The sequence below is a fragment of the Salvelinus fontinalis genome, chromosome 6 (genome assembly GCF_029448725.1).
Source record: "Salvelinus fontinalis isolate EN_2023a chromosome 6, ASM2944872v1, whole genome shotgun sequence".
NCBI classification, from domain to species: domain Eukaryota; kingdom Metazoa; phylum Chordata; class Actinopteri; order Salmoniformes; family Salmonidae; genus Salvelinus; species Salvelinus fontinalis.
In genome coordinates this window covers 59,206,336-59,222,439 of record NC_074670.1, presented here as the reverse complement: position 1 = coordinate 59,222,439, position 16,104 = coordinate 59,206,336, and the positions used below count along the sequence as shown (strand labels likewise).

The window sequence follows — 16,104 nt, the reverse complement described above, 5'->3', positions numbered from 1 at the left end:
CAATGCATCACTGGGGGCAAACTACCTGCCCTCCAGGACACCTACACCACCCGATGTCAAGGACAACAACCACCCGAGCCACTGCCTGTTCACCCCGCTATCATCCACAAGGCGAGGTCAGTACAGGTGCATCAAAGCAGGGACCGAGAGACTGAAAAACAGCTTCTATCTCAAGGCCATCAGACTGTTAAACAGCCACCACTAACATTGAGTGGCTGCTGCCAACATACTGACTCAACTCCAGCTCACTTTAACAATGGAAATTGATGGGAATTGATCAAAAATGTATCATTAGCCACTTTAAACAATGCCACTTAATATAATGTATATGTATATACTGTACTCTATATCATCTACTGCATCTTGCCATCTTTATGTAATACATGTATCACTAGCCACTTTAAACTATGCCACTTTTATGTTTACATACCCTACATTACTCATCTCATATGTATATACTGTACTCGATACCATCTACTTCATCTTTCCTAAGCTGTTCTGTACCATCACTTATTCATGTGTCTTTATGTACATATTCTTTATCCCTTTACACTTGTGTGTATAAGGTAGTAGTTGTGGAATTGTTAGGTTATATTACTCGTTGGTTATTACTTCATTGTCAGAACTAGAAGCACAAGCATTTCGCTACACTCGCATTAATATTTGCTAACCATGTGTATGTGACAAATATAATTTGATTTGATTTGATTTACAGTAGGTATATGTAAAACCAAATGATTTTAGACTTTTACTCAAGTAGTATTTTACTGGATGGCTTTCACTTTTACTTGAGTCATTTTCTATTAAGGTATCTTTACTTTTATTCAAGTATGACAATTGGCTACTTTTTCCACCCGCTGCAAAATGGCAGGAACATATGGTGCACTGGGCAATTAGTATCTGGAAACATGGACCAGACATTATAAAGATGAGGGAGAAGGGGATGCAGTCTGGTTCTTTGTCTAAACAGCTTGTGTTCTTAAAGTCAGAAAGGGATATCTGTGACTTACTTGGCATGACAATGTACCAACATAATATATTGTATTTTTTAAATGATGGACCAGGGAAGAGCGTTATGATATTTCCCAGATCCGTTGGAGCCATGTGTAAAATGGAAATGAAAGTGGAGGATGGTAGAGGAGGAAAATATTGAGAGTGGAGAATGGTAAAGGCTGAAAATATTGAGAGTGGAGAAGGCTAGTGGTTGAAAATATTGAGAATCTAGAATGGTACAGGCTGAAAATATTGAGAGTGGAGAATGGTAGAGGATGAAAATATTGAGAGTCTAGAATGGTAAAGACTCAAAATATTTAGAGTGAAGAATGCTAGAGGTTAAAAATATTAACGGTGGAGAATGGTAGAGGCTGAAAATATTGAGAGTGGAGAATGGTAGAGGCTGAATATATTAAGTAAGGGATTCTTTAAAAAAACACAAACACTTTTTTTGCACTGTGAATTGTACTGTGGCACCAAGAAGTTAGATATTTTGATTGATAGAATTTCGCCCATCATTCTCGCCAAATGTCACATAAGGCTATTGGGCTGGGAGAGGTGAGATGAATGCTATACCTCTTCCTCAGACCCTTCTTTCTCTCTCACACTCCCCCCTTTAGGCTATTTGGGTCAAGCCTTTCAAGAGGACAATTAAATATTTATATTAGTTCAAGATTGGCAGCAAACACCATTTGATATGTGGGCAGCTTTCAGACTGGAGTTTCTTTTTCAGTGGCGGAGGGCAGAGAAGATTGGATGGTCAGGGTGAGTGTTTGTGCTCTGCTCTCTGACTACTCTTCTCTGTTTATTCCAACTACCCTTGCAAAATGCATGATAGTTTCCTGTGGTAGAGAGAGGGAGGGAGGGAGACACACACACGCGCACACGCGCACACGCACACACGCACACACGCACACACGCACACACGCACACACACACACACACACACACACACACACACACACACACACACACACACACACACACACACACACACACAGAGAGAGTGAGTCAGAGAGATGCAGATATACCAGTAGCTCTGTGTCCACTGTCACCACCTCTGTCACTTTGGGAAGCTCTGTGGTCTGGGTCTTGATGTAACACCGCTGGTGTTTGGCGAACCAGATCCCTGTGATTCCCTTTGAGGGAAAAAAGAGAGAAGGAATAATAATTATCATTATTTCATCTGTGATGTGGAACAGCTAAGCGCCAGGGCGATATCATTTTTCAAAAAGTTTCTTCAGTCTCTTGAAGAAAAATCTAAGCTCTTAACAACTAAGAGAAGTTAGAATGTAATGAGTGTGCAAAGGTACTTTCCATCTTCTTTATCTTCTTTAATTTTCTAGTAAATCACAGTTCAAAGACAGCTCGGCACCTACAACACAAACCTTTTAGAAGAGACTGTGAGTAAAGAACGAGGGGTTCTTCCTAACTAAACAATACTTCATAGAGGGATGTCTCCAGCAGGAGAGTCAAGCGACATGTCAGAGGGCAAAGCAGCAGTTGCACCCCAAATCCCACCCTATTCCTTATTCTGTACAGTGCACTGCCTTTGACCAGGGCCTATAGTAATGCACTATATAGGGAATAGGGTGTGATTTGGAATGCATCAGGTGTCTCTACGGAGGCTGCCCCGGCTGAATTGGTCAGTCATAGGTCCCTGTCACTCTCTTAATCTGTTCAGCCAAGTGAAGAGCCACTCCCTTCAGCGCCATTGACGATCCTCCACTGTGTGGAATTCAGGGTCTTTTCAATTTGACGACCGGAGAAAGCCTATTTCAACAAAGCAGACATATCTGTTAATTGTCTTTCTGTGTGCCATTCTCTGTTCGACAAAGTAGTTCTGCCGGTATAAGTTTGAAACCCCAGGAAAGCATATCAGATTGTCTGGCGTCTCTAGGGCTACCATATATCAGATTGTCTGGCGTCTCTAGGGCTACCATATATCAGATTGTCTGCCGTCTCTAGGGGTACCATATATCAGATTGTCTGCTGTCTCTAGGGCTACCATAGAATAACATAGAGTCATCAGCATATGACAATAGACTGCTGGATCTTTACCGGCAACGCCTGCCTTCACATTGTATTACGATAAGTGGTAGCATGAAAATGGACTTGATACAATCAGAATTGAATTGCATCTAAATGGCACAGAGCTCTGATGAATTTCTGACATCTTCTTTAAATCAGTGTTAACTCAGTAATACAGACACTTTTCTCCACTTGTCTCTAGACGCCACACATGACTACACGATATGAAGCAACACCTGTTATAATCTCCCCGTCATAATCCCCCTGTCATAATCCTGTCATAATCCCCCTGTCATAATCCCCTTGTGTATAATTTCATCTGCGAGGGAAAAAAACAAGGCAATAATAGCCGGCGACACAAAAGCATAATGTTTATGCCTGACTTTATTGTGATGAGCCTGTTTAATTTACTGTAATGGCGAGTGCCGCTACAGAGAGAGGGAAAGGACATTCTCGTGATGAGATGCAATGATTACCGGGATTGGTCAACCAGAAAATGAAGAAAAGACACATCATTACGGGGATAAGAAATGGGAAAAAGATGCGGGCTTATAAAACCACGTCAAAATACCGGCTCGCTATTCTCCCCAATTAAACATGCTACACATACACCGACAGCTTTGAGCATTCCAACTGAACAATGATTTGATTGGAGGGCCTGTTGCATCGCCATTGCATAGAAAGGTTAGGGGATGCTGTACCAATCAATCAATCATCAATCATACACATGATAAGACACACACTCTACACACACGTACACATGGATTTTGTATTGTAGATATGTGGTAGTAGAGTAGTGGCCTGAGGAAACACACTTAACGTGTGAAAAGTGTTATGAAATGTAATGCCATGTAATATTTTAAATTGGATATAACTGCCTTAATGTTGCTGGCCTAGTGGGGATCCTTAATACATACAAATACATTGTCACTTGGGCTCTATATTCTCGTGTCTTCCTGCGTCTGTTGAGTGTCAGGTGACGTGTTGAGGAAACAAACATGGAAGCTCAGGGTGCTCATTCTACTTTTATTTAAATAATTATAAAAATGATTAACCGCAAACTCTCCCCTCAGCTCTTCTGAAAGGTGGACCTAAACCCATGCCATTAAATATTAAAAACAAAAAAACATGTTTTAAGTGAGAATAGGCATGGTCTGAAGCCAAAAAATTCACATGAGCACCACAGTGCCTATTCCACCCATGCTCGAACACTTACTTCAGTAGCTATGTTGGTATTGCACTTCAAACTTTGTGTAGGCAGGTTGGTTAGGATTCAAACTTCTCAAACAGCCTAATTCATACTCTGAGAGAAGGTGCTTCCACAATAATATGATTTGTACTGTATACAAGGTAAATTATTGGATTCTTCACACACCACAGTAAGACATTAGCCCATTATGCTACCTTTCATGCTTTTTTTGTATTAAATGAAAGTAAGCTTTGCTTTTATACTTACAATACCATCATTCTTGATTGAGCTGTTCTGTCTTGTAGTAATGTGGTGCATACCTGTATTTCCTTAAACCTTTATTTTAGCAATACATGTCATTGGGGAAAAAATATCATAATGACATCCTTTTTTTGGTCAGTAGGTGCTCAACATAACAGCAGGTGGTGGTGTGTTGGACACAGTAGCTCAGATAGATATAACCTGTCTGCATTCCTGATTTCTGTAACTGTTAGCTTACGTGTAATATTGACGTAAGTTCAGAACCTCCTCCTGTGGTCATTTACAATAAACACCTGCTACTCCCTGCGCTTGAAACCAGCTCTCTGTCTCCCATCGCTTTCATTATAGAATACCTCACCAGAAACGACAGATTGATTCAGCGGAGCTGCAGCTACGTCTGGCCAGAGAGGAGGAATGAATTGCGACCTCCTTCACCAGTCCATTCCTGCTTCACCGATATCAGGTGCCACAGCCTCCTCTCGTTCATCTCCCCCATATCCATGCCTAATAAATACCACGGATCCCCAGGGAAATGTCAAGGATTTCTCATGCAGTGTAACCTGTACATAGACCATCACCCCGCTAACTTCACCTCTGACAAAGACAGGGTGGACTTCGTCATCTCCCTAATCATAGGCAAAGCTCTGGATTGGGTCACAGCACTGTGTGCCGCTCAAAGTGCTGATCTGTCATCTGAATCAGGTGTTTGACCATTCAGTTTCAGGTCGTCACACCGGGGACCTGTTATGTGAGCTGCGACAGGGCCGTCACTCCACCACTGAGTATGCCCTGGAGTTCTGCACCATGGCTGCCGGCAGTGGATGGAGTGAACCAGCTCTCCTTATAGTCTACTGGAGGGGTCTTAATTGGGAGTTACAGACCGAACTGGCCTGCAGATGATAATTAACGGACCGCAACCAATACATCTGGATGTCCATATCCATTGGCAACCTACTGGTGGACCGCAGACCTATACAGTCGACCATGGCCTGCGAGTCTTCCAGGCCCATGCAACTCGGCCGTGCCCCTCTCACGCCTGCCGAGAGACATCGAAGGTTATGTGAAAACCTGTGCCTCTATTGTGGAGAGAGTAACCACCTACTCAATAGCTGTCCGCTTCGCCCCCCCACGAAGGGGTGACCACAACCCCTCCACTTCCGCCCGGGTAAGCACCTTTACTTTTTTGAATATTACCAAAAGGCAGTTCAGTATCCCGGCTCTTCTTTCTGCTAATGGGCTCATTCAGTTTGTGGAGGGACTAGTGGACTCGGGGGCCACAGGTAATTTCATTGACGAACAATTGGCACAACAGTTAAGATTCAAACTAATCCCTGTTAAGCTTCCCTTTAGGATTAATGCGCTGGACGGACAACCTCTCGGAACTGGTCTTGTGACTCGCATGACCAAAAGTATCCCCCTTCAGATTGGCCTCCTACACTCTGAGGTCATTCAGTTAATGGTGTTGTCTTTGCCTAAAGAACACCTCATCCTCGGTCACCTCTGGCTAAGCCTTTACGACCCTACAATCTCCTGGCGGCAAGTGGAACTGCTGTCAAGGTCTCCCACCTGTTTTAAGAACTGCTTCAATCTAACCTGTTGAGCCACGTCTATAGAAGGATCGGAGTCTACCATTCCAACCCACATCCCACCTGTATATGCCCAGTTCCAGAGTGTCTTCAGCAAGAGGAGGACTGCACGATTGACCTCCTTCCTGGGGCATCGCCCCCTAAGGGTCGGATCTACCCCTTGTCCATTCCAGAGAATGAGGCTATGGATTCATCTGTCCAGTTTCTTTTTTGTACAAAAAAGGATGGTAGTCTCCATCCCTGCATAGATTACTGACCTCTCAATGACCTTACCATCAATAATTGCTTCCCTCTTCCTCTGATTCCGGCCGTACTAGAACAAGTTGGACAGGCTACCATCTACTCCAAACTCGACCTACGTAGTGCTTACAACCTGGTCAGTATACGAAGTGGGTATGAGTGGAAGACGGCGTTTATCACTGCTAGGCGTCACTACGAATACCTGGTTATTACCTACGGTCTCACCAATGCCCGCAGTCTTCCAGTCCTTCATGAATTAAGTTTTCCAGGACATGATCAACCAGTTCCTCATCGTGTACATTGACGATAGCTTGATCTACTCTCACTCCATTGCAGAACATGTACAGCATGTGTAACAGGTCCTCCAATGACTACAGGACCACCATCTGTATGTCAAGGCTGAGAAGAGCGCCTTTCACTTTACCACAGTAACCTTCCTAGGTTTTGAGTTGACACCAGGAGGGGTTAACATGGATGAAGGCAAAGTCATGACCGTGCTTAGCCCAAACCTACCACTGTAAAGGAACTACAATGTTTCCTAGGATTTTCCAACTACTACCACCGGTTCATCTGAAACTGCAGCAGCACAACCACTCCTCTCTCAGCTCTCACCAGTCAAAAAAACAGTACCCTCCAATGGACCGACACCGCCGTTACTGCATTTGAGACCTTTAAAGTCCTCTTCAACTCTGCATCCATTCTTAGGCAGCCATATCCTACCCTTCCTTTTTTTCTGGAGGTTGATGCAGCCGAGGACGGCGTAGGAGCGGTTCTCTCTCAGTGGGTAGGGCCACCTCCCAAATTCCACCCATGTGGATTCTTTTCCAAGAAACTGTCACCCGCTGAGAGGAACTATGATGTCAAGAACCGAGAACTCCTCGCCATTAAGCTGACTATCGAAGAGTGGCGCCACTGGTTAATTGAGAGGGAACTCATCACCCATTCCTTGTCCTTACCGACCACCGCAATTTGGAGTACTTAAGGCGTGATAAGAGGCTCAACCCCAGACATGCTCGCTGGGCACTCTTCTTCACCCGTTTCAACTTCACTGTCACCTATCTGCCTGGCAAGAAAAATGTGGCTGATTCCTTATCCCATCTATTTGACTCCCCTTCCTCTAACCCAGCTCCTGAGCCCATCCTGCCTCTGTCTTGTGTCGTAGGACCCATACAGTGGGAAATCCAATCCGCCGTCCAAGAGCCCCTACAACATGACCCAGCACCTCCCGACACCCCTGCAGGCAAGACCTACGTTCCGGCGTCCATCAGACCCCAACTAATTCAGTGGTGCCATACCTCTCTGAGTTCTGGCCATCCCGGGATCACCCAGACCACGGAGCTACTGACACGCAAGTTCTGGTGGTCATAACTAACAGCAGATGTCCGAGATTACGTTCTTTCCTGTCCCGTCTGTGCATGGGCAAAGAGTCCTCGCCAACTACCTACCGGTAAGCTCGAGCCTTTACTACACCACACAGATCATGGTCCCACATCGCCATGGATTTCCTCTCTGATCTGCTAGACTCTTCGGGCTTCACTACTATTTTAGTGGTAGTGGACCGGTTCTCCAAGATGCCAACTCATCCCCCTTCCGCATCTACCTAATGCCATGAAAATGGCAGAGTGCATGTTCCAAAAGGTGTTTTGTCTGTTTGGGATCCCGGAAGACATCATTTCGGGTTGGGGATCCCAGTTCGTCTCCACTGACTGGGGGTCTCTATCAGCCTATCCTCCGGATACCATCCGAGTGAAGTCGCTATCTAGCCTGAGCCGAATACGCACAGAACTCCCTGGTGCATTCTTCACTCCATCTCACTCCTTTCCAGTGTGTCCTCGGATACCAACCCCCCGTGTTCCCGCGGGAGACAGAGCCCGTAACTGTGCCTGCCGTTGATGAGTGGTTTCGGCAGAATGAGCAGGTTTGAGAGACCGTACATGGGCACCCACTTAAAGTTTCCCTCTCTCAGAAACAGTTCGCTGACCGGTGTCGCCGACCTATTCCACTCTTCCAGCCTGGGAAACGTGTGTGGCTCTCTTCCCGGACATCTGGCTTTGTGACCCCTGCAAAAGTTCAGTCCCCGGTTCATTGGTCCCTTCAAAATAACACACCGCATCAATTCTGTCACCTACCATCTCCCCGCCATTCCTGTATCTCCTCATCCTTCCATGTGTCCCTTCTCAAGCCTGTGAGGTACAGCCCTCTCCATCCTCCAGTGGCGCACCTCGGCACACCCCCTCCGTTTGACGTCGGCGGTGCACCGGCTCATTCCGTCCAAGCCCTCCTTGACTCCAAGCGCCTGGGTGGTCGCATCCACTACCTGGTGGATTAGGAATGGTACGGACCCAAAGAACAATACTCTGTCCCCGCCCAGGACATCCTCGACCCAGCCATGATCCTGGCTTTCCACCGTAACCGTCTTGACTGCCCAGCTCCGTCCCCGGGGGAGGCCCCCTGCTCAACTTCTTAGGCCCTCAAAAGCCGCCAGTGGGGAGGAGGGGGGGGGGGGTACTGTAACGTCTGCTTCCAACTCACAGTCTCAAACACATAGATCCCCTGAACGCAGCTCTCTTTCCAGCTCACACTCTCAAACACATAGGTCCCCTGAAATGCAGCTCACTCTCCAGATCCCAATCACCTGAATTCTGATCACCTGTTCACACACCTGTATGTCATTATCACACACTATTTAGTTCAGTTCTTTGCACCCCATCATTGTGGGGTATTGTTTGTTTTATGACACGCTTCTATTCGGAGCTCTGTTTTTCCCGTAATTGAATCCTCCCGTTTTTGATAGTTTTTGCCTACCTCACTAACGACGCCTTTTGCCTAATCCCTGTCTGTACTTTAGCCTATAAGATTTCCTGTTATCAACCTATTGCCTGATCTCCCGGACGACTTTACTAGCCTTTTCCAAGCCTGTACTGTTGCCTTTTTGGACCCCCTGTGTATGACCTTCTGCCTGCCCCTGGACCCAGCTACCTGCCTCCTCCTGTGGCCCTTTACAATAAACACATGCTGCGCCCTGCGCTTGAAACCAGCTCTGTCTCCCATCGTGTTCATTACATGATTATGCAACATTATTATCAATATTATAATACAGTTTAACACGTGCTCTCCTTGTGAACCCTCACAATGTTGTGGGTTTTATTGGTTTTATTTATTGATAAGACCCCAGCTCATACTCCTACTGATCATTGCTCAAAGCAAATTGGTGAGAGCAAGGAAATAAAGACTGAAGCAAATATTTACTATGCGATTAAACAATGCAGCTGGCTAGATGACTACAGGAGTGTGAAATATGGATGAGCTGTTCTCAATGGAATGGTTCTGAAATATTCTCTCTCGCCGAGGCGAGGTTTGACCGTGAACATATCATAGTCATTCACCTTGGTGGAAACGACTTGGGACGAACAAATGGGACAGCCCTGGTGTGTCAGATACGAGCTGATTTGGAGGTAGTCATACGAATGTTCCCTGGGACAACGGTGGTCTACTCTGACATTACACAGTGGAGGAGTTGGATGTTCTTGTTGGATGAGGACAATAAACAAGTGCATAGATATGGCCCAGCGCTCACATGATATATGCCTACATACTTATAACCACTAGGCTAATAATAAATCACATATTTTTTAATGGTATTTCAAGCAGAATATCACGTTGTTAAAAAAAATGCCTAAATTGGTAATGCGTATATGTGGGCAAATTATAGACTTTTCAAGCGTTTTATGCAACATTATCGGCAAGTAACTACTGTGCCAAAACGATTTAGAGTTGTTTAACAGGAGTGACGAGGGTGTGGATATAATGATAATGTAAATCATTATACCGCATGATTCTGTATAAAAAAATTACTATCACATTATTCAAAATATCGGAATTGGTAAAAAAAAAAGAAGGTTATTCATGGCAACATATTAGGCAAGAATTAAGTGTAGGCAAAGTGATCGTGCCGGGGGTACGACATTTGATGTACAGTCACGTTCACCTTAGTTGTCTGAAGCGTGCTATAAATTGCACAGCTGGCGATGCCTCATTGTGACTGGTTATTCCCCATCATTTGCAACAAGTCAATGAGTGTCATCACTATCTTTCTTTTGCAGTACATCAAACTGTCGTGATTACCAGCTGAGATAAACTATTATGAGTTGATTTTACAACTGGCTCAATGTTTATCTGCAGTTTTTTAACATCATCCCAAAACCTAGGCTGCATTCCAAATACTTAACAGACACAGCCTCTACTGTCAGTCCTCAAATTAAGTGGACACTTCTGATTACGTTTCATGACGTCTGACGAGTTTACACTTGCAGGGCAAGGGGCGAGGGAGGAAGGAATTCATTTTAAATGGACCGCCCTTGCCTAGCTACTTCTGAAGAAGGTTTTTACTTACACTTGTATGTTGACTCCATATAGACGTTACACAACTTCTTCAGGCTCGGGTCCTTTATTCAGAATTTCCACCTGACGTGCCCAAAGTAAACTGCCTGTTACTCAGGCCCAGAAGCCAGGATATGCATATAATTGGTATCATTGGATAGAAAACACTTTGAAGTTTGTATAAATGTTAAAAATAATGTATGAGACTATAACACAATTGACATGGTAGCCGAAAATCTGAAGAAAAACCAACCAGAATTTTATTTTTTTGGGAGATCCCATGCTCTTTGAAAACTGAAAGCTATGGGTTCTATGTAATTACAGCTCCCAGATTGCAATTCCTATGGCTTCCAGTAGATGTCAACAGTTTTTTTCAAGGTTTCAGGCTCGTTCTTCCAAAACGAGGAATAATTTTGAGTTTTGGCACCGGGAGTCACAGTTGGGAAGGCTAATTTTACTTTTCTATTGAACATACTTCTTTCCGTATGAAATATTATAGTTTATTTACATTTTAGGGTACCTGATGATTAAATAGAAATGTAATTTGACTTGTTTTAACAAAGTTTAGCGGTATCTTTTTGGATTCCTTTGTCTGCATGTTGAACGGGTGGATTACTGAAATCGATGGCGCCAATTTAACAGACTTTTTGAGATATAAAGAAGGATTTTCTCTAACAAAACGACCATACATGTTGTAGCTGGAACCCTTGGGATTGCAAACAGAGGAAGATTTTCAAAAAGTAAGTGATTATTTAATCGCTATTTGTTATTTTATGGAGCCTGTGCTGGTTGAAAAATATGTTGATGTGGGGTGCCATCCTCAAACAATCGCATGGTAAGCTTTCGCTGTAAAGCCTATTGTAAATCGGACAAAGCAGTTAGATTAACAAGAATTTAAGCTTTTAACCGATATAAGATACTTGTGTGTTCATAAATGTTAAATATTACGATTATTTATTTGAATTGCACGCCCTCCAATTTCACCGGAAGTTGTTGACAGGTGTCCCGCTAGTGGGACGCCTAGCCTTAATTAACGTTTTAAGTTTTGGCTGACTTTTCTTAGCGGATGTACAGTCATCGCGAATTGAATGATGAGGCATTTCAGGCCCTGAAGTGAACACAATTGTACAATCGCAAACTCCATTAAAAACAAGGGCTGAGAGGCTTACGCTGCAAACCTCCCTTGCTTGGCTAATAATTGGGCCGACGACAAATATGGCCACGTTGATTCCCCCAAAGGCATAAGGCGAGGGTAAGTGGACAAGGGTGTGTCTTTTATGAGTTTGAAACGCAGCCATACTCTGAGTCTGGAGTTTTTTTGGTCTTAAAACTGGTTTTAACAGGATTCCTATGACCTTTTTTGAGACGCTTTGTCTCGCAGCAACTCACTGCCTTCCTGAAGACAAACAATGTATACGAAATGCTTCAGTCTGGTTTTAGACCCCATCATAGCACTGAGACTGCACTTGTGAAGGTGGTAAATGACCTTTTAATGGCGTCAGACCGAGGCTCTGTATCTGTCCTCGTGCTACTAGACCTTAGTGCTGCCTTTGACACCATCGATCACCACATTCTTTTGGAGAGACTGGAAACCCAAATTGGCCTACACGGACAAGTTCTGGCCTGGTTTAGATCTTATCTGTCGGAAAGATATCAGTTTGTCTCTGTGAATGGTTTGTCCTCTGACAAATCAACTGTACATTTCGGTGTTCCTCAAGGTTCCGTTTTAGGACCACTATTGTTTTCACTATATATTTTACCTCTTGGGGATGTTATTCGAAAACATAATGTTAACTTTCACTGCTATGCGGATGACACACAGCTGTACATTTCAATGAAACATGGTGAAGCCCCAAAATTGCCCTCGCTAGAAGCCTGTGTTTCAGACATAAGGAAGTGGATGGCTGAAAATGTTCTACTTTTAAACTCGGACAAAACAGAGATGCTTGTTCTAGGTCCCAAGAAACAAAGAGATCTTCTGTTAAATCTGACAATTAATCTTGATGGTTGTAAAGTCATCTCAAATAAAACTGTGAAGGACCTCGGCGTTACTCTTGACCCTGATCTCTCTTTTGATGAACATATCAAGACTGTTTCAAGGACAGCTTTTTTCCATCTACGTAACATTGCAAAAATCAGAAATCTTCTGTCCAAAAATGATGCAGAAAGATTTACATACCGTACATACACGTACGCTACGGTCACAAGACGCAGGCCTCCTAATTGTCCCTAGAATTTCTAAGCAAACAGCTGGAGGCAGGGCTTTCTCCTATAGATCTCCATTTTTATGGAACGGTCTGCCTACCCATGTGAGAGACGCAGACTCCGTCTCAACCTTTAAGTCTTTACTGAAGACTTATCTCTTCAGTAGGTCATATGATTGAGTGTAGTCTGGCCCAGGAGTGTGAAGGTGAACGGAAAGGCTCTGGAGCAACGAACCGCCCTTGCTGTCTCTGCCTGGCCGGTTCCCCTCTCTCCACTGGGATTCTCTGCCTCTAACCCTATTACAGGGGCTGAGTCACTGGCTTACTGGTGCTCTTTCATGCCGTCCCTAGGAGGGGTGCGTCACTTGAGTGGGTTGAGTCACTGACGTGATCTTCCTGTCTGGGTTGGCGCCCCCCTTTGGTTTGTGCTGTGGTGGAGATCTTTGTGGGCTATACTCGGCCTTGTCTCAGGATTGTAAGTTGGTGGTTGAAGATTTCCCTCTAGTGGTGCGGGGGCTGTGCTTTGGCAAAGTGGGTAGGGTTATATCCTTCCTGTTTGGTCCTGTCCGGGGGTATCATCGGATGGGGCCACAGTGTCTCCTGACCCCTCCCGTCTCAGCCTCCAGTATTTATACTGCAGTAGTTTATGTGTCGGGGGGCTAGGGTCAGTTGGTTATATCTGGAGTACTTCTCCTGTCTTATCCAGTGTCCTGTGTGAATTTAAGTATGCTCTCTCTAATTCTCTCCTTCTCTCTTTCTTTCTCTCTCTCGGAGGACCTGAGCCCTAGGACCATACGTCAGGACTACCGGGCATGATGACTCCTTGCTGTCCCCAGTCCACCTGGCCTTGCTGCTATTCCAGTTTCAACTGTTCTGCCTGCGGTTATGGAACTCCTACCTGTCCCAGACCTGCTGTTTTCAACTCCTAATGATCGGCTATGAAAAGCCAACTGACATTTATTCCTGATTATTATTTGACCATGCTTGTCATTTATGAACATTTTGAAAATCTTGGCTCTCTCTAATTCTCTCCTTCTCTCTTTCTTTCTCTCTCTCGGAGGACCTGAGACCTAGGACCATACGTCAGGACTACCGGGCATGATGACTCCTTGCTGTCCCCAGTCCACCTGGCCTTGCTGCTATTCCAGTTTCAACTGTTCTGCCTGCGGTTATGGAACCCCTACCTGTCCCAGACCTGCTGTTTTCAACTCTTAATGATCGGCTATGAAAAGCCAACTGACATTTATTCCTGATTATTATTTGACCATGCTTGTCACTTATGAACATTTTGAACATCTTGGCCATGTTCTGTTATAATCTCCACCCGGCACAGCCAGAAGAGGACTGGCCACCCCTCATAGCCTGGTTCCTCTCTAGGTTTCTTCCTAGGTTTTGGCCTTTCTAGGGAGTTTTTCCTAGCCACCGTGCTTCTACACCTGCATTGCTTGCTGTTTGGGGTTTTAGGCTGGGTTTCTGTACAGCACTTCGAGATATTAGCTGATGTGCGAAGGGCTATATAAAATAAACTTGATTTGATTTGATTTTGATACAGGCCCTGGTTACTCCTCCGTTCAAGCAAGATGCATGCAGTAGTACACACCACCTGCCACTTGCCTGCCTCTCCATGAACCCAAAGGCTTTTTTAAGAGCCACCTAAGACATTAACATAAGTGTGTGTGTCATTTAATCACGTAGTTAACCAAGTTAGCAAGCATTTCCGTTTATTTTGAGTGCACGCTGCTGCAATTTGATCTAACATTTTGTTTTATTTTGTACAGAATCTGAAGCACTGCATTTAGTATGATATTTTACGTTTCGCATGGTATGTATTCAGTTGTGGGTGTCCATCATCCATTTCACATGATATGTTACGAATTACAATTCGTATGATATGTTGCGAATTGCATTAGTTCATTAGCTAGCTAGCTGTCAGCTGACTGGTGTTAGCTAGCTACAGAGGCTAGCTACTGGACTTTGTAAAAGCAAGCTAACGTTAGCTAGCTACCTAGCTAATCAAAATATCTGTTTGCATTTATTGATTAACCTCAGCTTGAATACCACCATGTAGCTAGCTATATACAGTAGCCTTGGTTTGTTCTCATGCCTTTCTTATGACTGGCAGCATGGTGCAAGCAGCTGTGCTGTTGACAAGCAACCGACCCGGTGTTATAGAACTCTCGGCTAAAAAAGATCTTAGCATTGTCAGAAATGCTACATCGTTGTTTCTTAATGGACGGAAATGTGCATTTGAGAGCGATAAATTATACATTTTATTAAACCTGTTGCACCTACAAAGTTAGTTAAACCCAAGTCCAATGGTTACTTTGTGGACACTATAGTCTCGTTTTATACCAATATCTAGAATTTGAGCTAGAAATACTCTTAAAACTTAATTGCTAACAACCCTGTTAAAAAATCCGGAATGTGCTTCTCAGTAACGGATGGGCGGCTCATGACAAGAGGCGGGGAGTATGTTGTGTACCTCCAATCAAGTTGATTTGATTGGTGTCATATTGGCTTAGATATGATGGTAGGGAAATTTGAATTTAACACTGAGCTTCAACCAATGCGACTATCATTGCGTCTATAATTAGCTCTGGGTCGTGTTCGTTAGGGAATAAAGCAGAAAACGGAAAAACAAAATTAGCATTTGTTATTGGACAAGTCCAAGTAGTTCCTTCCTCTTTCAGTCCATTTTCTTCTGTTTATTCCCGAATGGACACAATCCAGGATTCATGTTGCTGGCCGTAAACAACAAACAATGTCATCTTTGGATATTGGAGTACCTGAGAAACAGTCTGTAGTTCAACGAAAATATAAATGATTTCATGTTAAAATGTGAAGCATATTATTACAGTATAGCATAGCATCTTGATTACTATTTTGATTTCACCTTTATTTAACCAGGTAGGCTAGTTGAGAACAAGTTCTCATTTACAACTGCGACCTAGCCAAGATAAAGCATAAAGATAAATGACTTGAGGTATGTTGCTCATACAGGTTATAAGAACACAAGGCGAGACCCAAATGCAGACACAGGAAGCAGATGGTTGAGCTCCGATATTTATTAATCCAAGGGGTAGGCAAAAGGGGACAGGCGAGAGTTCATAAACCGGGTCAGAGTCCAAAACAGTACCAGACGAAGGGCAGTCTCGAGGTCAGGCCAGGCAGGGGTTCAGCAACCAGATCCGAGTCCAAACAGTACAAGGGGATAGCCAGG

The 16,104-nt window shown here is 44.1% G+C and overlaps 1 protein-coding gene across 1 annotated transcript in view; it reads right to left on the bottom strand.

Annotated features, from left to right (window-relative positions):
- tnmd (tenomodulin) overlaps positions 1-16,104 on the bottom strand; it is a 76,310-nt gene that overhangs the window by 16,761 nt on the left and 43,445 nt on the right. The window contains exon 4 of the mRNA XM_055927242.1: positions 2,025-2,132. Coding sequence (XP_055783217.1) covers positions 2,025-2,132 — 108 coding nt within the window. The remainder of the gene's footprint in view (positions 1-2,024; positions 2,133-16,104) is intronic.